At 41.3% G+C, this 24448-nt stretch overlaps 1 protein-coding gene across 26 annotated transcripts; it reads left to right on the top strand.

The window, feature by feature from the left end:
* The first annotated feature begins 62 nt into the window (after positions 1–62).
* LOC100407177 (uncharacterized) lies at positions 63–24448 on the top strand. 26 transcript variants are annotated; one of them, XM_078361950.1, is made up of 6 exons: positions 63–885; positions 3988–4197; positions 4354–4452; positions 12445–12571; positions 13386–13481; positions 22429–24448. In XM_078361950.1, the coding sequence occupies exons 3-6, from the start codon at positions 4450–4452 to the stop codon at positions 24276–24278; spliced, it is 2076 nt and encodes a 691-aa protein (XP_078218076.1). In that variant the 5' UTR covers positions 63–885; positions 3988–4197; positions 4354–4449; the 3' UTR covers positions 24279–24448. The 26 variants fall into 26 exon arrangements, with proteins under 26 accessions (XP_078218076.1, XP_054105673.1, XP_035141385.1 ...); XM_054249698.2 differs by having other exon boundaries at positions 13383–13481; XM_035285494.3 differs by lacking the exon at positions 3988–4197 and having other exon boundaries at positions 13383–13481.

Raw genomic sequence — 24448 nt, 5'->3', positions numbered from 1 at the left:
GTCTCTTCACAAAATGGCTAATTTTTGTATCTTTTTAGTAGAGATGATGTTTCAGCATGTTGGCCAGGATGGTCTTGAACTCCTGACCTCATGATCCTCTTGACTAGGCCTCCAAAAGTGCTGGGATTAGAGGCATGAGCCACCGCACCAGGCCTCGTTTTATTTTTATTATAGAAAGTGGGGTAATAAAAGGCTGAGCACGGTGGCTCAAGCCTGTAATCCCAGAACTTTGGGAGGCTGAGGCAGGTGGATCATGAGGTCAAGAGATCGAGACCATCCTGGTCAAACAAGGTGAAACCCCGTCTCTACTAAAAATACAAAAATTAGCTGGGCATGGTGGCGCGTGCCTGTAGTCCCAGCTACTCGGGAGGCTGAGGCAGGAGAATTGCTTGAACCCAGGAGGCAGAGGTTGCGGTGAGCCAAGATCGCGCCATTGCACTCCAGCCCCTGGGTAACAAGAGCGAAACTCCGTCCCAAAAAAAAAAGAAAGTGGGATAATGAAATGTCCTACTATTATTATTTATTTCTAGATGTTTCTTCCAGTCGATATTTGCTTTATATATTTGGAACCTTAGTGTGACATTCACATGTGCACAGACACACACACACACGCACACACACAAATTTGTCATAGATTCCCAGTAAATAAATTTATTATTGTTTGATGTTCTTCTTTGTCTCTTTGCAGTTTTGACTTAAAGTACTTTATATAACATCTGACAAGCTTTTGTTTTTTGTTTTTAGATGGAGTCTTGTTCTGTCACTAGGCTAGAGTGCTATGGCGCAATCTTGGCTCCCTGCAACCTCTGCCTCCTGGGTTCAAGAGATTCTTTCTACCTCAGCCTCCCGAGTAGCTGGGACCACAGGCACGTGCCACAGTGCTGGGTAATTTTTTTGTATTTTTAGTAGAGATGAGGTTTCACCACGTTGGCCAGGATAATCTTGATCTCTTGACCTTGTGATCTGCCTGCGTCAGCCTCCCAAAGTGCTGGAATTACAGGCGTGAGCCACCGCGCCCGGCCGACAGATTTTGACTTAAGATGTAGCTCTTGTGGGAAACGATCCAAGATGGCCGATCGCTAACATCCCGGGGGAAAACAAACAAACAAAAAAAAGATGTAGCTCTTGTAATACTTTGAACTCTTCTGCTCTCATTTGGCTAAGATTTGCATGCAGTGTCTGAATCCATCTTCCCACCTTCAGTATTTTTTTATCATTAGATGGCAGCTGACCCTTGTAGATAGGCAAACTGGATTTTGGTTTTAATAATTTTAAGTACATTTCTTATTAAAAATATGTCTCTTAATTGGAAAGTTTTCTGAAACTAAGAGACTTACTGGCCAGGCGCGGTGGCTCACACCTATAATCCCAGCACTATGGCTGGCCGAGGTGGGTGGATCACTAGGTCAAGAGATCAAGACTATCCTGGTCAACATGGTGAAACCCCATCTCTACTAAAAATAGAAAACTTAGCTGGGCATGGTGACGCCTGCCTGTAGTCCCAGCTACTCGGGAGGCTGAGGTAGGAGAATTGCCTGAACCCAGGAGGCGGAGGTTGCGGTGAGCTGAGATCGCGCCATTGCACTCCAGCCTGGGTAATAAGAGCAAAACTCCGTCTCAAAAAAATTTAAAAAAATTAAAAAAAAAAAGAGAGACTTACTAATCTGTATTTCTTGTTCTATTTGATTCTTTGCATCTTTTACATTTAAGGCAGTGCCAATATACTTTTTTAGAATTTGGTTAGTTTTAAAGTATTTTTATTTTTATTTGGCAAGACAGGTTTGGTGATGGTACTATACTCATCTGATAGCTAGTTTTCTTTTTCAGAACTTTGACTATATCACAGTTTTCTTCTGGTCTGCAAAAAAATTGTTTTGAGAATCCGATGGCTATCTCATAAGAGTATTCTTGCAAATAACACATTATTTATTTATTTATAGAGACAGAGTTTTGCTCTTCTTGCCCAGGCTGGAGTGCAATAGCGTGATCTCAGCTCACTGCAGCCCCTGCCTCCCGGGTTCAAGCGTTTCTCCTGCCTCAGCCTTCTGAGTTGCTGGGATTATAGAGATACACCATCACGACTGGCTGAGTTTGTATTTTTAATAGAGATGGAGTTTCTCCATGTTGGTTAGGCTGGTCTTGAACTCCCGACCTCAGGTGATCCTCTGTCTGGGCCTCCCAACGTGCTGTGTTTACATGAGTGGGTACCTTGCCCAGCCAACACATCACTTTTATCTTGCAGCTTTTAAGATTGTCTTTGTGTGACTTTTAAAACTGTGCTTACATATCTGTTTAATATAAATATCTTCGTATCCCAGTTTATTTTTTGACCTTCTTCATTTTTGTGTCATTAAAAAAAATTTTTTTTAATTATTTTTTCCAATTTTTGGTGTCATCAATTTTGCGTCATTTTTTAAAGATTTTTCAGTTATTCCTTTTTACATTTTTTGCCTCTATAACTTTTTTTGTTGTTGTTGTTAAAGACAGAGTCTTGCTCTGTGAGGCTGGAGTGCAGAGGTGCAATCTCAGCTCACTGCAATCTCTGTCTTTTGGGTCAAGTGATCCTCCTGCCTCAACCTTCCGAGTAGCTGGGATTATAGCCACCTGCCACCACACTCAACTAACTTTTGTAATTTTAGTAGAAACGGGGTTTCACTATGTTGGCCAGAATAGTCTCCATCTCCTGACCTTGTGATCCGCCTGTCTCAGCCTCCCAAGGGGCTGGCGGTTACAGGCGTGATTCACCTCACCCGGCCTGTTTTTCTGATATATTGAATATCTTTGTTACTTCCAGTTTTCTGATTTTATCTAGTGCTCTGTGTTCATAGTTGACTTGTTGAGTATTATTCAATTTATTTTCAATTTTTGAAATTATACATTTTTTTTGAAAATTTTATTTTTTGTTGAAACCACATTGCCCTATTTTATATACATTGTAAACTTTTTTTTTTTTTTTTTTTGAGATGGAGTTTCGTTCTTGTTACCCAGGCTGGAGTGCAATGGCGCGATCTCGGCTCACCGCAACCTTTGCCTCCTGGGTTCAAGCAGTTCTGCCTCAGCCTCCTGAGTAACTGGGATTACAGGCACACGCCACCATGCCCACCTAATTTTTTGTATTTTTAGTAGAGACGGGGTTTTACCATGTTGACCAGGATGGTCTCGATCTCTTGACCTCGTGATCCACCCGCCTCGGCCTCCCAAAGTGCTGGGATTACAGGCTTGAGCCACCGCACCCGGCTGTCCCATTCTTTATAATATGGCTTTCTCCTGGCATACTTTGAACAATTATTTAGGTCAGTGGTTCTGAGAGGCTCTCAAACATGTTCCTAGAATGTGTGTCTGAAATTTTGTGTTTATTTAAAGAAAATTATTTATCTTATTTTTCTATTTTTTATTTTTATTTATTTTTTTAAGACGGAGTTTTGCTCTTATTACCAGGCTGGCGTGCAATGGCGCGATCTCGGCCCACCATAACCTCCGCCTCCTGGGTTCAAGCAATTCTCCTACCTCAGCCTCCCGAGTAGCTGGGACTACAGGCTGCGCCACCATGCCCAGCTAAGTTTTGTATTTTTAGTAGAGACGGGGTTTCACCATGTTGACCAGGATGGTCTCGATCTCTTGACCTAGTGATCCACCTGCCTCGGCCTCCCAAATGCTGGGATTATAGGCGTGAGCAACCGTGCCCGGCCTATCTTATTTCTTAATACTTAGTCGTGGCTTGCTACACTTTTCTGTTTTGCTTTTTTTTTCTTCCCTGTGCTACTGCCCTCTGTCGACTGCTGAAACATCTATCTTTGGTCTCAGCTGACTCAAACTGGCATTCCAAAGTATACCACCATTACTATCAGCACTATATGTCATGGGAGACAGAAACCCATGTCTGGAAAGGCGCCTACAAGCAAGCAACAAAGATAAAGGAGCCAGTATTGTGCTCGTCTTTCTTTAAAAAAATTTAAAGCTGGCAATTTGCTTTTTAATTGTTTTTAGGTTTCGTCTGGCTCACTTGCCCACCCTCGAGTGCAATGGCACAGTCTTGGCTCACTGCTACTTCTGCCTCCTGGGTTCAAGCGATTCTTCTGCCTCAGCTTCCCGAGTGGCTGGCATTCCAGGTCAAGCCACCACTCCTGTCACTGTCGCCTTATTGAGTGCAATGTCTGGTCGCGCCTTCTGTCATTCATCGCCTGAGAGCGCAGACCCGTAGGTCTATCCATTCAGGGCGCTGGGGAGGAAACTGTCCAATTAGGTTCACAGTCGGAGAGGAAGGGGCGGCCCCAGGTATTGGCGGGGCCTTTGTTTCTCTGCAGCCAGAACTCCGGGTTAGTTCTTCGCTTCCCTGTGTTCTCTTTCCGGGAGGTCTCAGTGAATCTGCCACAGCCCCAGCTTCCATCGCTCTGTGACTTCGTGGTGTCGGAAGATTCATAGACTCCAGGACATTTCTGAAGCCGAGAAATGGTGAGTGTGCGGGGCCGGGCGTCACAAGCCTGGGGAGACCTCTTCGGAACCGGCCAGAAATGGCGGTGGTTGGATGGAGTCTGTGAGCCCCAATTTCCCGCAGCTCAGGCCTCTGTCTCCTCCGGTGCAGGGACCCCAGACGTCCTGTCCCGTTTCAGCACAGCGGCTTTAGCCCCAGCCCGTTGGCCTCTTTGCGCAGCTCTACGGCTGCAGCCCCGCATCTTCCCCAGGTTGTGAGGTGGAAGTCGACTCGGTGTACAGGGCTCCTGCGTGGAAGGAGCAGTGGTCTGTGGGGTCCCCGGTCCCTACTTTACCTTGTTCAAAAAGAAACTGAACCACCATGAAAACATTCAAGAGTTAATATTCGCGGGCGCGGTGGATTGCGCCTGTAATCCCGGCACTTTGGGAGGCCAACGGGGAAACGGATCACGAGGTGAGGAGTTCGAGAGCAGCCTGACCAACATGGTGAAACACCCTCTCTGCTAAAAATACAAAAATTGGCAGGGTGCGATAATTCACGCCTGTAATTTCAGCACTTTGGGAGGTCGGGAGTTCCAGACCATCCTGACCAACATGGAGAAACCTTGACTCTACTAAAAATACAAAAATAAATAAATAACTAAATAAGCCGGCAGTGGTGGCGCAGGCCTGTAGTCACCCCCAGCTACTAGGAAGACTGAGGCAGAACGGTTTGAACCCAGGAGGCGAAGGATGCAGTGAGCCAAGATCCCGCTTCGCTGGGCTCCAACCTGGGACATAGCGAGACTTGGTCTCAGAAAAAAACCCTAATAAGCACAAAGAGTGATTAATCAATGGGACCGTTTCCGGCCATGGTTTGCGGGTTTGTTTTCTTTTGTTTTGAGACGGAGTTTCACTTTTGTTTCCCAGGCTGGAATACAATGGCGTGATCTCGGCTCACCGCAACCTCCGCCTCCTGAGTTTAAGCGATTCTCCTGCCTCAGCCTCCCGAGTAGCTGGGATTACAGGCACGCTAATATTTTATTTTATTTTATTTTTTTAAGTAGAGACGGGGTTTCTCCACGTTGGTCAGGCTGTTCTCGAACACCCAACCTCAGGTGATCGGCGTGCCTCGGCCTCCCAAATGTTGGGATTACAGGCGTGAGCCACCATGTCCGATGGTTTGTGGTTTTGGGGCTACCAGAAGGTCTTGAAGAAAAAGCTTCTAAAAGGTGTGTGATGAAGCAAGGAAAATTAAATAATAGATTAGGTACAGTTGGGTAGTTGCTTCATTTGCAGTGTTCAGGAGAACATTTTCTGGATATGTGATCAGATAGCACATGTCTCAAGGGGGCAAGCTGAGACAAGAAGAATTGCCCCACTCAGCTCAGCTTGAATGGCTGACCATCTCAGTTATGATCTAGTAAGTTTGTATGATTTCTTATACTTCAATAGCTAACTAATACATGCAACCAGTGCAGAAAAAAATGCCAGGCTTCAACGACAGGTTGATTACTAGTTACCTTCTAACAGTGGGCACCCTGTAGGTACTGATGTTTTCCCCTGAATTAAAGTTGGATGTCTTGTAAGAGAACGTTGAGTAATGCAGAAATACAGGTAGCCATGTATGCATGTGATTGCTGCTTGTACTCACACGGTCCCCCACACCACAGACGAGAACAGATAACCGCAGCCTGACCATTTGGGCCAAGGCCGAATAACAAAATAAGTTTGCCTTTAATCTATTTTCTACATATCTAAACATTGGAGGTCAAGAGCATGGACAGAACTGAAGACACAGAGTTTTATTCTCCTGTGGCACCATCACCCTTTGTTCTCTGTCTGATCTATGGTGAGCAACAGGTGGCCAGCAGTGGTCTCCTTGTGGTTATTTTATTTTATTTTTTGTATTTTTTTTTCCTGTGGTTACTTTATTCTTGCTGCCCCCTGCTCTTTCTATGGTCACTATGTGTTCCACCCTCAGAACTGAAGAGAGATGTTGGTAGGGAGAGGCTCTGCTTCACCTCTGGCAGAAAAGTTTTGCTGAGCCCTTCGCCGTCCTGACATCAGAGCTGCAGTTCAATGTGGCAGCCATTGGCCATGTGTGGCTCCTGGGTGCCTGGAATGGGCCTGGTCTGAACTGCCATGTGCTAGAAACGTAAAATACAGAGTTAGTTTCAAAGATTTAGTTCCAAATATTTACATAATTTATTAATAATTACACATTTCTCACACATTGAAATGATAATATTATGGACATATTGGGTTAACTAAATTGTTACAATGAATTCAACCTGTTCTTTGTTCCTTTTTAAACTTTGGATATTAGAAAGTTTAAAATTCACGTGTGGCTCACGTTTTATTTCAGAGGATTGCCTCTCTTCTAAAATCTCAGCCTTCCTGCTCAAAAACCAGAAGCTGGGAGGGTCATAAAATCTAAAATTTTAAAATAATTGTTATTATATTCTTTTAATTTGTAAATAGCCATATAAAATATTATTTATAAATGCATATAACTTTACACACAAGTTGAAAGGCTGATATCCTCTGTGGTGGGCCGGGCTCAGCTTTGGAAGGAAGCCCTCTGCCTGAGAAGGCTGCAGCCTAGGCACCTTTTCTTCAGTCATCCCAGCATCTGATTGAATCTCTTGTCACTCAGGGCCTGAGAGGGCGGGGTTTTAAACGTTATCCAATCAGCGACGCTGAGCTGGGAACCGACCAATCAGGCACGCAGCTGAAGCAGGCAGGAAGGCTTCCGGGATGTGGCGGGGCATTTATCCCTTGCTGCTGGAGTTCCGCGTCTGGTCTTTACTCCTCTGTGTCCTCTGCTCTTAGAGGTCTGTTCTCTGTGGCCCTGTGACCTGCAGGTATTGGGAGCTGGGATCCCCCTGGAAGCCTAGAAATGGTGAGAGTGCCGGGTGGAAACTCCAAAGAGAGGGAAAGGGGCTGGTTGGAACTGGTGGGAAGTGGTTGTGGGGGGACTCTGGCCTCCCTGCAGTCAGCTCCACACACTGCTCCTGGAGTTCTTGCCCAGCTCAGCCTCAGTCCCCTTCAGCCATAAGATGGCGGCTGCTCTGACCGCCAGCCCCGGACGTCCTCTCTTCCCTGTGCAGTGACTGCCCTGGCTTGGAGCCCTCCCTGGGCGGCTCTGCAGCCGCAGCGTCGCGTCTCTCCCAGTTTGTGCGGGGACCACGAGAGGGTCGTCGGGGGGAATCCCGACTCTGGGTGCGGGTTCCGAGTGTGAAGAGCTTTGGTCCGTGGGGTTCCGAGCTCCTCTTTTCTTCTGTTCAAAATGTATGGGAGTCACCCTAACGATAATCAGAGTGATTCAAAAATTGTCAAGCACCCAGCTGTGGTTTGTAATGTGTGTTTCATGGGCGGGGATTGAAGGAATGACTTATAAACTGCGTGATGAAGAAAACCAAATTCAGGAATTGGTTAGATACAGTTATGTGGTTTCTTCATTTGTAATATAAAGGGGAAAATTTAATGGTTAATTGGCAGTTTGTAGTTGGTTAAGGCTGGATTTGGTTTCTTTTAATGTAGTAATTTACTAAAAAATGCACTTCAGTTAGTTTTTTTTTTAAAGTAGGAATCGGGGACTGGAGACACCTCTGTCGACTTGCCTGCGGCTTGTTTTCGCACTCCCCAGGGAACTGATTCTTTTTTTTTTTTTTGAGACTGAGGTTCGCTCTTGTTCAACCCAGGCTGGACTGCAATGGCGGGATCTAGGCTCACCGCAACCTCCGCCTTCTGGGTTCAGGCAATTCTCCTGCCTCAGCCTCATGAGTAGCTGGGATTACAGGCACGCCCCACCATGCCCAGCTAATTTTTCGTATTTTTTTAGTAGAGACGGGGTTTCACCATGTTGACCAGGATGGTCTGGATCTCTTGACCTCGTGATCCACCCGCCTCGGCCTCCCAAAGTGCTGGGATTACAGGCGTGAGCCACCGTGCTTGGCCTGGATGTCTTTTATTTTCATCTTTTCCCTGATTGCTCTGGCCAGGACTTCCAACTGTATGCTGAATAGGAGTGTTGAGAGAGGACATCCTTGTCTTGTGCCAGTTTTCAAGGAGAAAATGCTTCCAGCTTCTGTACGTTCAATATTTTGGTTGTAAGTTTGTCATAGATGACTGATTATTTTGAAGTATGTGTACCCTAAATGCCTAGTTTGTTGAGGGTTTTAAACATGAAGGATGTTAAATTTTATTGAAAGCTTTTTTGCATCTATTGAGATAATATTGTTGTTTTCTCTTTAGTTCTGTTTATGTGATGAATTACATTTATTAATTTTTATATATATTTTTGTTGTTGTTGTTGAGAAGGAGTTTCGCTGTTGTTACCCACACTGGAGTGCAATGGCATGATCTTGGCTCACCGCAACCTCTGCCTCTTGGGTTCAAGCAATTCTCCTGCCTCAGCCTCCTGAGTAGCTGGGACTACAGGTGCGCACCACCATGCCCAGCTAATTTTTTGTATTTTTAGTAGAGATGGGGTTTCACCATGTTTACCAGGATGGTCTCGATCTCTTGACCTCGTGATCCACCCGCTTCGGCCTCCCAAAGTGCTAGGATTATAGGCGCGAACCACCGCGCCCAGCCAATTTTTATATGTTGAAACAACCTTGCATCTCAGAGATGCAGTCTACTTGATCACACTGGATGAGCTTTTTGATATTCTTGTGGATTTGGTTTGCCAGTATTTTGTTGAGAATATTTTCTTCAGTGTTCATCAAGGATATTGGCCTGAAGTTTTCTATGTTTTTCTCTCTGCCAGGTTTTGGTATCAGAATGATGCTATTATATAACGAATTGAAAAAGTCCTTTTTACTTAGTATTTTGAAATAATTTTGGTAGAAGTGGTACCAGCTCTTTGTACATCAGGTACAATTCAGCTGTAAATTTGTACTTTTTTTGGTTGTTAGGCTACTTATTACTAATTCAATTTTAGAGCTTGTTATTGGCGTATTCAGGGATTCTGTTTTGTTGCTGTTGTTGTTTAGTTTTCGGAGGATGTATATTGGCTCCAAGGTTACAGTCCTCAAGCTTGACCCAAATTAAGTCTCTACTTATATTTATGTTGCTTCAGCTTTTTCCTTTTAGATAAACATATTACTCAGAGTGTGCTAGCGCAGCCTCTATGAGGAGATTTCTCCTTTGTTTTTTTTTGAGACGGAATTTCGCTCTTCTTACCCAGGCTGTAGTGCAATGTCCTGATCTTGGCTCACAACCACCTCCGCCTCCTGGGTTCAGGCAGTTCTCCTGCCTCAGCCTCCTGAGTAGCTGGGATTACAGGCACGCGCCACCATGCCCAGCTAATTTTTGTATTTTTAGTAGACATGGGGTTTCACCATGTTGACCAGAATGGTCTCGATCTCTTGTCCTCCCAAAGTGCTGGGATCACAGATGTGAGCCACTGCGCCTTGCCTGGGCTACTTTAAAAAAAAATTTTTTTGTTGTGACTTCTGATGTCATTACCTGAGGAAATATTTATGAACAGGAGAATTATTATTTACCTAGCTAAGAATACATATGTATCATCTAATAATATTATCCTGGAAAACTTCAAGAGATTTGTTTAGGCCAGGCGCAGTGGCTCCTGCCTGTAATCCCTGCACTTTGGGAGGCCGAGGCAGGTGGATCACGAGGTCAAGAGATCGAGACCATCCTGGTCAACATGATGAAACCCCGTCTCTACTAAAAATACAAAAAATTAGCTGGGTGTGGTGGTGTGCACCTGTAGTACCAGCTACTTGGGAGGCTGAGGCAGGAGAATTGCTTCAACCTGGGAGGTGGAGGTTGCAGTGAGCTGAGATCGCTCGACTGCATTCCAGCCTGGCACCTGGTGACAGAGGGAGACTCTGTCTCAAAAAAAAAAAAAAAAAAAAGTGTTCCTTTGTGCCAGTTGAAAAGGAGAAGATGTGGATACTCATGATTCCTACTGGGGGAAAGCTGAGGTCATTAGTAAAGACGGAGAACATAGAATGTTGAGGTTTCATCTGTGTTCCCTATTAGCACTGTTCAGAACAGGATTAAGAAAGCACTTATTTAAATGGGATGGCATTTAGTACCCAGGAAGTTCTGAAAAAATATTATTGAGATTCCTGCTCTCTAGGGTGCTAAAGAAAGTCTACTTAAAATAATTATTAAAATTATAGGCCAGGCACGGTGGATCACATCTGTAATCCCAGCACTTTGGAGGCTGAGGCAGGCAGATCATGAGATCCAGAGTTTGAGACCAGTCTGACCAACATGGTGAAACCCCGTCTCTACTAAAAATACAAAAATGAGCCAGACATGGTGGTGTGTGCCTGTAATTTCAGCTTCTCAGGAGGCTGAAGCAGGAGAATTGCTTAAACCTAAGAGGTGGAGATTGCACACTGCTCTCCAGCCTGGGTGACAGAGGGAATCTCCATTTCAAAAAAAAATTGTTGAGCATGGGAAATATCTTGACCTTTGTATAAAACTGATTTTTCTTTTCTTTCTTTCTTCCTCCCTCCCAGCCTCCCTCCCTTCTTTCCTTCCTTTCTTTCCTTCCTTGATGGAGTCTCACTCTCTTGCCCAGGCTAGAGTGCAATGGCACAATCTCATCTCACTGCAACCTCTACTTCTTGGGTTCCAGTGATTCTCCTGTCTCAGCCTCCTGAGTAGCTGGGATTACAGGTGCATGACACCATGTCTGGCTTTTTTTTTTTTTTTCTTAGTAGAGTTGGGGTTTTACCATGTTCCTTAGGCTGGTCGAACTCCTGAGCGGAGGCAGTCCACCCTCCTCGGCCTCCTAAAGTGCTGGCATTATAGACGTGAACCACTGCACCTGATTTTTCTTTACGGTTAAATTCAATCTTTAATGATTTTTGAGGGGCAATATCTCAGCAGTGATACTGTGTTCTTCTGTATGCATCAGCACCTCATGAAATTTTTTTCTAGTGTAGTTGATAATAATTTACTTAGCAAAAGAACTCTGACTTTTTTCAGTATAGAGTCAGTTATTTTTCTCTATCATTAAGTATATTTATGCAGCTCATTTGCGTAAACCATCACATTTAATCTGGCACCTGCCATTTTTTCTTATGTTTCTTTTGCGTGTGTGCGCGCGCGTGTGTGTGTGTGTGTGTGTCACAAGTCTGTCTTAGGAAAATGAAGGCTCTTACCTTTGTTTACAGGCCAGAAAAATTGGGAAAAACAGTTTCTTTCCCTTACTGAATGTTTGACAAGATAGTCTTCTTGGGTCAAAAACATTGTCATTACTAGTGACCTTGTTAGAATTTTTAAAACTCAGACTTTATTCCAGGTCTTCTGGGGAAAGGAAAACAAAACAAAACAAAAAACTTCACCGTAAGATCTCCCGTTATTGTACGCATTTAACTTTGAGAGGTACTTTCTAAATCAACATTTTTTTTTGTCTGAAAAATATATACAACTCATTATGTTGTAAATATAGCACTCAACAATGCATATATTTTTGTTTATGTCCATAACTGTACACCTTATTATAGAGAAAAGTATTATATATGCACTGGTGTTTTGGATCTTACGCCATTCTCTTTCATCAGAGTAAGAGAATACGTTAGAGAATATTTGTGTGTTGAAAATTATTGGAGAATTTTAGTTACCCTTTTTTTGTCGTTGTTTTGAGACAGAGTCTTACTCTGTCACCCAGGTTGGAGTGCAGTGGCAAGATCTCAGGTCACTGCAACCTCAGCCTCCTGGGTTCAAGCGATTCTCCTGCCTCAGCCTCCTGAGTAGCTGGGATTACAGGTGTGTGCCACCATGCCCAGATAGTTTTTGTATTTTTAGTAAAGTCAGACTTTCACCACATTGGTCAGGCTGGTCTTGAACTCCTGACCTCGTGATCCAGCCTCCTAGGCCTCCCAAAGTGCTGGGATTACAGACATGAGCCACCACACCCAGACTAATTTCAGTTGTTCTTATAAGTCAGCTCTCTTTACTCTCTTGTTTAGCCTTAATTCAAATAATAAATTATGCCTGTGGCCACTTGGTAAATATATGTGTGTCCATATTTGTGTTTTTCAGGAGACGCTGACATTTAGGGATGTGGCCATAGAATTCTCTCTGGAGGAGTGGCAATGCCTGGACACTGCTCAGCAGAGTTTATATAGAAATGTGATGTTAGAGAACTACAGAAACCTAGTCTTTTTGGGTGAGAATAACTTTAATACACAATTCTTAATATACTCTAAAAGTTGATGTCTTTTTTATATTTTATTTTGTAATTTATACTTTGTATAAATGTTTCTGATCCTTATTTTAAGAAAATCTTGACGATCTGTCTGTGCAGAAAAGAATTTCTTCAACATGTTTTATCTTCACCTACCCTCCACATTTCTAAAATTTAGTGGCATAAAATACTATTGCCCATATCTTTTTTTTTTTTGAAGACAGAGTCTTGCTCTTGTCACTCAGACTGGAGTGTAGTGGTGTGACCTTGGATCACGGTAACCTCCGCTCCCTGGGTTCAAGCGATCTTCCTGCCTCAGCTTCCTGAGTAGCTGGGAGTACAGGTGCGTATCACCACACCTGGCTAATTTTTGTATTTTTAGTAGAGAAGGGGTTTTATCAGCTTAGCTAGGATGGTCTCGATCTCCTGACCTCGTGATCAGCCCTCCCTGGCCTCCCAAAGTGTTGGGATTACAGGTGTGAGCCACCTCACCCAGTTTCCCATATCTTAAAATCTATTTGCCACCATCATTTTTTTTTTTTTTTAATTTTCGACCTGGCACCTCCAACCACCATCAATTTTTGATTCATGAGTACCAGGTAGTAAAATGAAGGACCTGAAAATTTAAAATATTTCCTAAATATTTAGAGATGTCTCTCATTAATGAGTATTTGGGGATCAATTTTCTAGAATACTCTATCACATCATTTTTACTGAGCACAGTACTCGGTTGGTAATTAGATTGTTAATAATTATGTTATTAAAAGATTTATGTTATTTATTTTTAATAAAGCAGGTATTGCTGTCTCTAAGCAAAACCCGGTCACCTGTCTGGAGCAAGGAAAAGAGCCCCAGAATATGATAAGATATGAGATCATGGCCAAACCCACAGGTAGGTGAGAGTAAATACAACAAACAACACAGATGAGAGGTCCAAAGGTTAAGCAAACAAAAAGCCAGTTCTTACAACATGATTTGGGAAGCTGTGTTGCAAAGCAAATAGTTTCTGGGAGGTCTGAGTATTTTCTTAAATTTTGCTCTTACATAGGGGCATCTTCTGTCTTATGCTGCTACATTCTCTAAGAATTCTACTTTTCCTTGGGTAATCTTCCTTCAAGTTTACAGTGAGAGCCAAAGTCCTCTTCATGGCATATAAGACACTGTACGGGCTGGCCACAGTGACTTACACCTTTAATCTCAGCAATTTAAGAGGTGAAGGCCAGCAGACCACAAGGTCTGGAGTTCGAGACCAGCCTGGACAACATGGTAAAACCCCATCTCTACCAAAAATACAAAAATTAGTCCGATGTGGTTGTGGGTGCCTTTAATCCTAGCTGCTTGGGAAGCTGTGGCAGAAGAATCACTTGAACTCAGGAAGCGGAGGTTTCAGTTAGCTGAGATCATGCCATTGCACTCCAGCCTGGGTGACAGAGAGAGAGTCCGTCTAAAAAAAGGGGACTGTACATCTGTCTGCTTTTTCATTTTTTGGGAAACACAAATATCTGGGTTATTTTGAAAAACTCCGTGTTTTTCAAAACGAAACATATTTTAGTTCTCTTTTTGCATCATGTCTAAGATGTGTGAGAGTAGTGGTTTCTGTTCCATTCAAGGTTTCTTTGTGAATTTTTCTGCACATTCCATTTTGTTTGTGTTACCATAGTCTTAAAATACAGTGTGAAATTGTGAATTATGATGTTCCTCTACTTTGTTCTTTTTTCTCAAGAGTGCTTTTGCTATTTGAAGTTTATTGTAGTTTCTTATAAATTTTAAATTGTATTTTTTATTACTGTGAAAAAATGCCACTGGAATTTTGATTGGGAGTTTATTGAATGTATAGATTACTTTAGATAATCTGGCAATTTAACAATATTCTTTAGACATAATTTTTTTTATAATCCATAGACATAATTTTTTTTAAAGACTGTCTCGCTAGGTCACCAGGCTGGTGTGCAATGGCCTGATCTCAGCTCACTGCAACCTCTGCTTCCCGAGTTCAAATGATTCTCCTGCCTCAGCCTCCCAAGTAGCTGGGATTACAGGCATGTGCCCCCATGCCTGGCTAATGTTTGTATTTTTAGTAGAGTTACAAGGTTTCACCATGTTGTCTGGACTGGTCTCGATCTCGTGACCTCGTGATCCATCCACCTCTGCCTCTCAAAGTGCTGGGATTACAGGTATGAGCAACTGTGCCTGGCCAAAATGAAATATTTTTAAATTTATTTTTGTCTTTTTAAATTTCTTTCATTGATATATATTTCATTGTAAAGATTTTTTTACCTTCTTGGTTGAATTTGTTCTCAGAAATTTATTATTTTAATGCTATTATAAATAAGATTGATTTCTTTCTCTATTGTTATCAGTTTAAGTGTATGGAACCATAACTTGCATGTTGATTTTGTGTTCTGTTAAGTTATTGACTGTATTTATTAGTTTAGACAAATTTGAATGTACTGTGTATTTTTATATATATATGAGATTATACAGTCCCGAAACAGCAACTTTTTACTTAATTTGTCTTCAATTCCAATTTTTTTGTTTGTTTTTTGTTTTTGTTTTTGTTTTTGAGACAGAGTCTCATTCTCTCACCCAGGCTGGAGTGCAGTGGTGTCATCTTGGCTCACTGTAACCTCCGCCTCTTGAGTTCAAGCAATTCTTCTGCCTGAGTCTCCCAAGTAGCTGGGATTACAGGTTCCTGTCACCACACCCACTAATTTTTGAATTTTTAGTAGAGACAGAGTTTCACCATCTTGGCCAGGCTGGTATTGAACTCTTGACCTCATGCTCTACCTGCAAATGGGTCCCTCTGGGTTTGTAGTGGAGGGATTGTAGCTTGGTCACAAGGCTGCTGTGTCTGCACTAGGGTCCACCTTTAGATGGCTTGTCACAAAGGCCTTGGGTAATTGTAATTCTGATTCTCATTTTGGACAGACTGACTGTTGTTCAGGACTTCGATCTGTAGGGCAGACACAGGGCAGGTTTCTGCAATTGGGTCCATATATAATTACCCTTATATCAGGATGTGAATGGGTATGGTTTTCACTGAATACCAGAGAGGATTTCCTCTCGTTGCTGTGTGGGTTTCTATTTAGGCAAAACTGGTCATGAACTGTGACTCAGAGATGTGGAAGTGAGTCATTGAACTGATTCAGGGATCACAGTAAAAACCAAGGTCTCTAGGCCTGCCTGCATGGCTGCAAATTGGTATCTTCCTCCCTGACTCCGAAAAAGCCGGACCTATCCCAGACTGTAACTGGAGTTACTAGAGTAAACTTCAGAAATCTCAGTGGGACCAAGTTGGTTGGGACATTTCTTGGTCTGTAACCAAGGCCAAGGACCCTGTAGTTTCCTATCTAAATAAGAACCTATCCTCTGAAAAGAACACTCCTCAATCTTGGGCTTCAGCAGAGTTTCACAACTCCCTCCCTGGATCTCAAAGCTCTTAAAGGCACTTACTTTGGAGATGGGGTTGTGCTTGTCACCCAGGCTAGTCTGGAAATCCTGGCCTGCAGAAATTCTCCAACCTCATCATACCGTGTAGCCATCATTACACATGTGAGCCATGATGCCTGGCTCTCTCATGAAGGAATTTTTGTTAGGGATGACTGAGAATTTTTTTTTTTTTTTTTTTTTGCTGTGGGGAGGAAAATCAAATAGAGCACCTTTTATTTTTATTATTATTATTAGAGATGGAGTCTCAGTCTGTCACCAGGTTAGAGTGCAGTGTTGCATTCTTGGCTCACTGCAACCTCTGCCTCCTGGAATCAAGTGAGTCTCCTGCCTTAACCTCCTGAGTAGCTGGGACTACAGGAGTGTGCCACCACGCCGAGCTAATTTTGGTATTTTTAGTAGAGACGGGGTTTCACCATGTTGGCCAGGATGGTCTCAGTCTCTTGATCTCATGATCTGCCTGCTTCAGCCTCCCAAAGTGCTGGGATTACAGGCATGAGCCACCGCGCCTGGTCAATGAGCACCTTTTATTTTTGTATGTCACTGATATTACTTTTTCTATACATTTTTACTTTGTATTTTTTCATTTCAAACGTCTGTAATTTTAGCTTCAAACATTCAGAACAATATGGTAGAATTTATATGTTATGCCTGAAATTAGACAATTTGTAGGCACTCCATATTACTAAAATGGTTACTTATAAATTTAAGTTCGTTGCGGGTAAAAAGGAATTATAGGATTTTCACCCAGTTTCTTCAGCGTACATCTAAATGGTAATATAATTTATTTCTGAATGTTTGGTTTGCATATTAGAGGCTCTAACTCTGTTCTTCAAAATATAAGTTTTAATTTAGCAATATAATCTATTCTTTGCTTCTAAAGTGGGAATTCAGCAGTTTAATTTTGTGTAAGAATAGCATATATTCAAAAATTATCACATTTCTTCAACCGCTTATTTATTAAACTTTCTCATTAGAATATTCTGTTTATAAATATAATGTTCTGTGAAATTTCACTGCCACACAGTGCATGCCAAATTATTTGAAGTACTTGCCTTCCATCAGTACACAGTCAAACATTGTTGTTATCTGGATCTTTTTTTTTTTTTGAGATGGAGTTTTGCTCTTGTTGCCCAGGCTGGAATACGATGGCATGATCTCAGCTCACCACAACCTCTGCCTCCCAAGTAGCTGGGGTTAAAGGCCTGTGCCACCGCACCCAGCTAATTTTGTATTTTTAGTAGAGACAAGCGTTCTTTATGTTGATCAGGCCGCTCTCAAACTTCCAACCTCAGGTGATCCACTGGCCTCAGCCTCTCAAAATGCTGGGATTATAGGCATGAGCCATTCTGCGCAAACAATTCTCTTTTAATAGTAAATGAATACTTCATACCAGATTTTATGAGTAAACGTGTCATTTATTCTTGTGCAGTTTCATAATAGTGTTTTTTTTTAGTGTAGGTTTCTTAACATCAGCATATTGTGTTTTTAGTTTTTCTTATATAATTTTAGCCAATTTGCAACTTTGTTTGTATACTTTTAAGTCAATTCGAGGTTAATTGAGGGATAACTCAGCCATATGTCTATCATAATCAGTTTATATATATGTGTTTGTTTATAAATATGACCCCAATATTGGTTATGGCTTAGCTGATTATCTCTTTCCTTTAAATTATTTATTTATTTTATTTTTATTTTTTTGAGACGAAGTCTTGCTCTTTCACCCAGGCTGAAGTACAATGGCACAATCTCAGCTCATGGCGACCTCCGCTTCCCGGGTTCAAGCCATTCTCCAGCCTCAGCCTCCCAAGCAGCTGGGATTACAGGCGCCTGCCACCTAACCCAGCTAATTTTTGTTTTTGTTTTTTTTTTTTTTTGAGACTGAGTTTCCCTCTTGTTACCCAGGCTGGAGTGCAATGGCACAATCTCGGCTCACTGCAACCTCCGCCTCCTGGGTTCAGGCAATTCTCCTGCATCAGCCTCCTGAGTAGCTGGGATTACAGGCACGTGCCACCATGCCCAGCTAAGTTTTTGTATTTTTAGTAGAGACGGGTTTCACCATGTTGACCAGGATGGTCTCGATCTCTTGACCTCATGATCCACCCGCCTCGGCCTCCCAAAGTGCTGGGATTGCAGGCATGATCTACCTTGCCTGGCCAAAGCTTATAGTACCCAGTATTCCCAGGCAATCTTCTATCTAAGTCTCGGCAAGGCCTGACCCTGCTTAGCTTCCAAGATTGGACATGTTTAGAAGGCTATAGCTGTAGTTGTCAGCCTCCAATTTAATTTTATTATTTGGCCAGAAGTCCTTCAGGAGCAGATTGCTCAATTTTTATGTAATTGTGTGTTTTGGAGTGAGTTTCTTATTCTTGAGTTTTTGTTGTTTTTTGAGACAGAATCTTACTCTGTCACCGAGGCTGGAGTGCAGTGGCTTGATCTTTGTCCACTGTTACTTCTGCCTCCTGGCTTCAAGTGATTCTTGTGCCTCAGTCTCCTGAGTAGCTAAGATTACAGGCATGTGCCACCCTGCTCAGCTAATTTTTTGTATTTTTCATTGAGATGGGGTTTCCCTGTGTTGGCCAGGCTGACCCCAACCTCCTGATATCAAGCGGTCTACCCACATTGGCCTCTGATCAAGACCTTTTAGGCCAACATGGTGAAACCCTGTTTCTACAAAAAATTACAAAACAACAACAACACATAGCTGGGCTTGGTGACATGTGTCTATAGTCCCAGCTATTCAGGAGGCTGAGGCAGGAGAATCACTTGAACCAGAAGGTGGAGGTGCCGAGATTGCACCACTGCACTACAGCCTAATGACAGAGCAAGAATCAGTTAAAAAAAAAAGTGCTGGGATTACAGGCATGAGCTATTGTGCCTGCTGAGTTTCTTGCTCTTGAGTTTTAATTCGATTTCACTGCAGTCTGAGAGACTGTGACTATTTCAGTTCTTTTGCATTTCCTGAGTAGTGTTTTACTTCCGATTGTGTGATCGGTGTTAGAATTAAGTGCCATGTGGACCTTAAACAAATGTGTATTGTGTTATTTGTAGCTCGAGAATTCTCCAGATATCTATCAGGTCCACTTGACCCACAGCCGAGTTCGAGTCCTAAATATTCTTGTTACTTTTCTGTCTCAATGATCTGTATAATATTAACAGTGGAGTGTTAAAGTCTCTCACTGTTATTATGCAGGAGTAATGTTTTTTTCTTCCCATATTTAGTGCTTTTTTTAGGAGTTCTATCAAGGCAGGCTTGGTGGTGACGTATTCCTTCAGGATTTGCATGTCTGAAAAGAATTTTATTTTTCTTACGAAGACTTAGAAATGCTGTGGTTTTATTTGCTTCTTCTATCTTTGTTCCTCATTTTCTCTTTTTCTGTGTGTCTTTTTTATACTTATTTTGATATGTTTTTACTTCTTCCTTATTTTCATTTATCTATGCAAATATATTGTTCTTTCTTTTCTTTCTTTTTTGTTTCACTGTATAGGAAAGTCTTCTGCCAGATATGCAGATACATTCTTGGTGGTACCTTGGGGATTAGGTAAAACATCTAAAAGATAAAACAATGTATTTTAATCTGTTAAAAAGTGAACTTCAGTTGCATTCAAAAATTTTTTCTCATTATGTCTGCCTCAAATTTGTCAGTGATATTGGTAATTATATATATTATGTTGTATATTGACATATGTTTATAATGATTTCTATGCTTTTCCCTTTCAAATTTTAGAGAATTTTTTTTTTTGAGACAGAACTTCGTTCTTGTTACCCAGGCTGGAGTGCAATGGCGCGATCTCGGCTCACCGCAACCTCCGCCTCCTGGGTTCAAGCAATTCTCCTGCCTCAGCCTCCCGAGTAGCTGGGACTACAGGCACACGCCACCATGCCCAGCTAATTTTTTAATTTTTTTAGTAGAGATGGGGTTTCACCATGTTGACCAGGATAGTCGCGATCTCTTGACCTCATGATCCACCTGCCTCGGCCTCCCAAAGTGCTGGGATTACAGGCTTGAGCCACCGTGCCCGGCCTCGAGAATATTTTTAAATGTTTTTGTATCATTATTATGCTAAGAAATTCCATTTTTTGTTGCATGTATATTTCTGTCCCAGGGAATAATGTATTTTATATGATTGTGCTATTTTGTTAAATCATGTTATTTTGAACAGAAGCAACTGCCTTCAGCACCTTTGCTTTTTAGGGCAAATGAAGTACAAATAGACTTTTCAGAATTTGGTTATTTTCGAAGTTTGTTTATTCTTTTATTTGGCAGGACAGATATGCTGATGGTATTAATCTCATTTTATATCTTTTTTTTTTTTTCTCCCCAGGGCTTTGACTATATCACAGTTTCCTTTTAGCCTGCAAAGTTTGTGGACAGTTCACCGGCTCTCTCATAAGAGAGAGCTTACAAATGACACATCTTTTATCTTACAACTTCATCCTCTTCTTGTCTGTGGCTTTTGAAATTGTGCTTATATGTGTTTGTTATAAATATCTTTGTGTGTACCTTAGTTTGTTTGTTGAGCTGCAGCTGCTGCTTTTTTCTTTTTGAGATGAAGCCTCACTCTGTCACCCAGGCTGGAGTGCAGTGGCATGATGTTGGCTCACTGAAACCTCCACTTCCTGGGTTCAAGTGATTCTCCTGCCTCAGCCTTCTGAGTAGCTGGGACTACAGGTGCATGCCACCATGCCTGGCTGATATTTTGTATTTTCAATAGAGATGGGGTTTCACCATGGTAGCCAGGATGGTCTCGATCTCCTGACCTCATGATCCACCTGCCTTGGCCTTCCACAGTGCTGGAATTATAGGTGTGAGCCACTGCACCCGGCCTGAGCTTTATTTTTTATTTTTAAAGACAGGGTTTCACCATATTGGTCAGGCTGGTCTCCAACTCCTGACCTCAGGTGATCCACCCGCCTCAGCCTCCCAAAGTGCTGGGATTACAGGCGTGAGCCACTGTGCCCAGCAAGCTTCTTCATTTTGATGTTTTTTCTTTAAGAATTTCTTAGTTATATTTTCTCTGTTTCTTAAATTTACAGTTTCTTGTTTTTTGCATACACACATATGTTGAGATGGAGTCTTGCTCTGTAGCCAGGCTGGAGTATAGTGGTATGATCTCTTCTGTCTCATGGGTTCAAGGAATTTCCCTGCCTCAGCCTCCTGAGTAGCTGGAACTAGAGGTGTGCACCACCACACCTGGCTAATTTTGTTTTTGTTTTTGTTTTTGTTTTTTAGTAGAAATGGGGTTTTACCATGTTGACCAGGATGGTCTTAATCTCCTGACCTCATGATCTGCCCACCTCAGCCTCCCAAAGTGCTGAGATTACAGGTGTGAACCACCAGGCTATATTTTTGTTCTTACCCTCATTTTATTCTGATTCTCTATAGTTCTTTGTGTTTCTACTTTACTCATTGAGTATTCAGTTTATTTTCAATTTTTAAAATTAACGTCTACATCGTTTTTATGGTTTCTTCCTGAAAATTTTATAATTTGTTTTGGAACTATTTTGCCATATTTTGTATTCATTGTAATCTTTAAGATTTGGACATTAAATAAAGCTACTTTTCACAATCTTTATAATGTAGCTCTGTCCTGGCATAGTCTGAAAACAATTATCTTGGTTAGAGATTCTGGGATACTCTCAAACATGTTCTTAGAATGTATCTTGTCCAGTGGCTGATGCCTGTAATCCCAGCACTTTGGGAGGCCAAGGTGGGTGGATCACTTGAGGCCAGGAGTTAGAGACCAGCTTGGCCAACATGGTGAAACCTTGTCTCTTTTGTTAAAAAGAAGACTGTATCTTGTCTAAAATTTTGTGTTTAATTTTTAGTTAAGGGAATTGATCTCTGCTCATCTTAATCAGTAATCATTTGTGACATCTGTTTTCTGTCTGTTGCACTGCAGTCTCTCTGTTGCTGTAACATTTACCTTTGGTCTCAGCAAACCCAAACTGTCATTCCAAAATACACTACCATTTCTTCCAGCACTTTATGTTATGGGAGACCAGTTTTTAGAAAGACCCCTAGAATCAATTAATATAGATGTATGTGTCAGTATTTTACTTATTTATTAAAAAAAGAACCCAAAAGTTAGGGATTTACTTTGAAAAGCACTGTGTTATATTGGAGAGCAGAAAGAACTGTGTTGGGTAAATATAACAGACTTTTCTTTTTCTTCCGTGTCTTTGCATTGTACTCACCTGGGGAACTTTACACATTTAAGTTTTTCTCAAGTGATTTTTATTACATTTATATGTCTATGAAGGATTCAGGGCCTGTAGTGTTTTGTTATGGCATCTTGCTGATGTAGTTTGTATCATATAGATTAGATTTGTAAAGTATGTTTATCTATATATAGTAAGTTTAATGATTTGTTGTTTTTATTTCTTTCAGCTATGTGTTATTTTCCCAAAAACCTTTGGCCAGAGCAAGACATGAAAGGTTCTTCTAAACAGGTGATACTGAGAAGATATGGAAAATGTGGACATGAGAATTTACAGTTAAGAAAAGGCTGTGAAAGTGTAGATGAGTTAAAGGTGCACAAGGAAGGTTATAATGAAGTAAGCCAGTGTTTGACAGCTACTCAGAGCAAAATATTGCAATGTGATAAATATGTAAAAGTCTTTCATACATTTTTAAATTCAAATAGACATAAGACAAGACATACTAGAAAAAAACCTTTCAAATGTACAAAATGTGACAAATCATTTTGCATGCTTTTATACCTAAGTCAACATCAAAGAGTTCATACTGGGGAGAATTTGTACCAATGTGAAGAATGTGGCAAAGCCTTTAAGTGGTTCTCAACCTTTACTAGACACAAGATAATTCATACTGGAGAGAAACCCTTCAAATGTGAAGAATGTGGCAAAGCTTTTAAGTACCCCTCAACGCTTAGTACACATAGGATGATTCATACTGGAGAGAGACGCTACAGATGTCAAGAATGTGGCAAAGCCTTCCACCGGTCCTCACAGCTTACTAGACATAAAAGAATTCATACTGGAGAGAAACCCTACAAATGTGAGGAATGTGGCAAAGCTTTTAACCAATTTTCATACCTTAAAAAACATAAAAAAATTCATACTGGAGAGAAATCTTACAAATGTGAAGAATGTGGCAAAGGCTTTAAGTGGTTCTCAACCTTTCCTAGACACAAGATAATTCATACTGGAGAGACACCCTTCAAATGTGAAGAATGTGGCAAAGCTTTTCAGCAGTCTTCAACCTTTACTAGACACGAGATAATTCATACTGGAGAAAAATGCTTCAAATGTCAAGAATGTGGCAAAGCCTTCAGCCGGTCCTCACGGCTTACTACACATAAAAGAATTCATACTGGAGAGAAACCCTACAAATGTGAGGAATGTGGCAAAGCTTTTAGGCAGTCTTCAACCTTTACTAGACACAAGATAATTCATACTGGAGAAAAACCCTTCAAATGTGAAGAATGTGGCAAAGCTTTTAAGCACCCCTCAAGGCTTAGTACACATAGGATGATTCATACTGGAGAGAGACGCTACAGATGTCAAGAATGTGGCAAAGCCTTCAGCCAGTCCTCACGGCTTAGTACACATAAAAAAATTCATACTGGAGAGAAACCCTACAAATGTGAGGAATGTGGCAAAGCTTTTAACCAATTTTCATACCTTACAAAACATAAAATAATTCATACTGGAGAGAAATCTTACAAATGTGAAGAATGTGGCAAAGGCTTTAAACAATCATCACACCTTACTAATCATAAAAGAATTCATACTGGAGAGAAATCTTACAAATGTGAAGAATGTGGCAAAGGCTTTAAACAATCATCACACCTTACTAATCATAAAAGAATTCATACTGGAGAGAAACCCTACAAATGTGAAAATTGTGGCAAAGCCTTTACCCTATCCTCATACCTTAGGAGACATAGGAGAATTCATACAGGAGAGAAGGTATACAGATGTGGAGAATGTGGCAAAATCTTTAACCAGTATTCATATCTTACTAAACATAAGAAAATCCACACTGAAGGGAAACCCTATAAGGGTGAAAAATATGGCAAAACCTTTAATGAGTCCTCAGTTGTTAAAAGACATGAAATAATTCATACTGGAAAGAAACTCTACAAAGCAGAAACATGTGACATATACTTTGACAACATTTCAAACTTTTCTTTCCATCAAAGAAATCATATTGGTGAGATTCATATTGGTTTTCAGAAGAATACATTTTACAATAAAGGACATAATATAAATTAATACATACTAAGATAATTATTCATGAACCTGCATTATTAATAAATATTTCTATTACACAAAATAATCTACAGATACAATGCAACCTCATGACATTAGCAGTGAAATATTTCATAGAATATTTTCAAAATGATGTTAAATAACAACAACAATAAAAATTATACCTACAGAAA

Source organism: Callithrix jacchus, chromosome 22 (assembly GCF_049354715.1).
Source record: "Callithrix jacchus isolate 240 chromosome 22, calJac240_pri, whole genome shotgun sequence".
Taxonomy (NCBI): domain Eukaryota; kingdom Metazoa; phylum Chordata; class Mammalia; order Primates; family Cebidae; genus Callithrix; species Callithrix jacchus.
This window is presented reverse-complemented; position numbering and strand designations above follow the sequence as displayed.

Excerpts from the sequence above, each read along its gene's own strand:
- LOC100407177 (XM_054249693.2), top strand. The coding sequence starts at position 8,377 with ATGTCTTTTATTTTCATCTTTTCCCTGATTGCTCTGGCCAGGACTTCC. Across the intron at positions 8,506-12,444 it reads AGAAAATGCTTCCAGCTTCT|GAGACGCTGACATTTAGGGA; the intron begins GTACGTTCAATA and ends TGTGTTTTTCAG. Across the intron at positions 12,572-13,382 it reads CAGAAACCTAGTCTTTTTGG|CAGGTATTGCTGTCTCTAAG; the intron begins GTGAGAATAACT and ends TTTTTAATAAAG.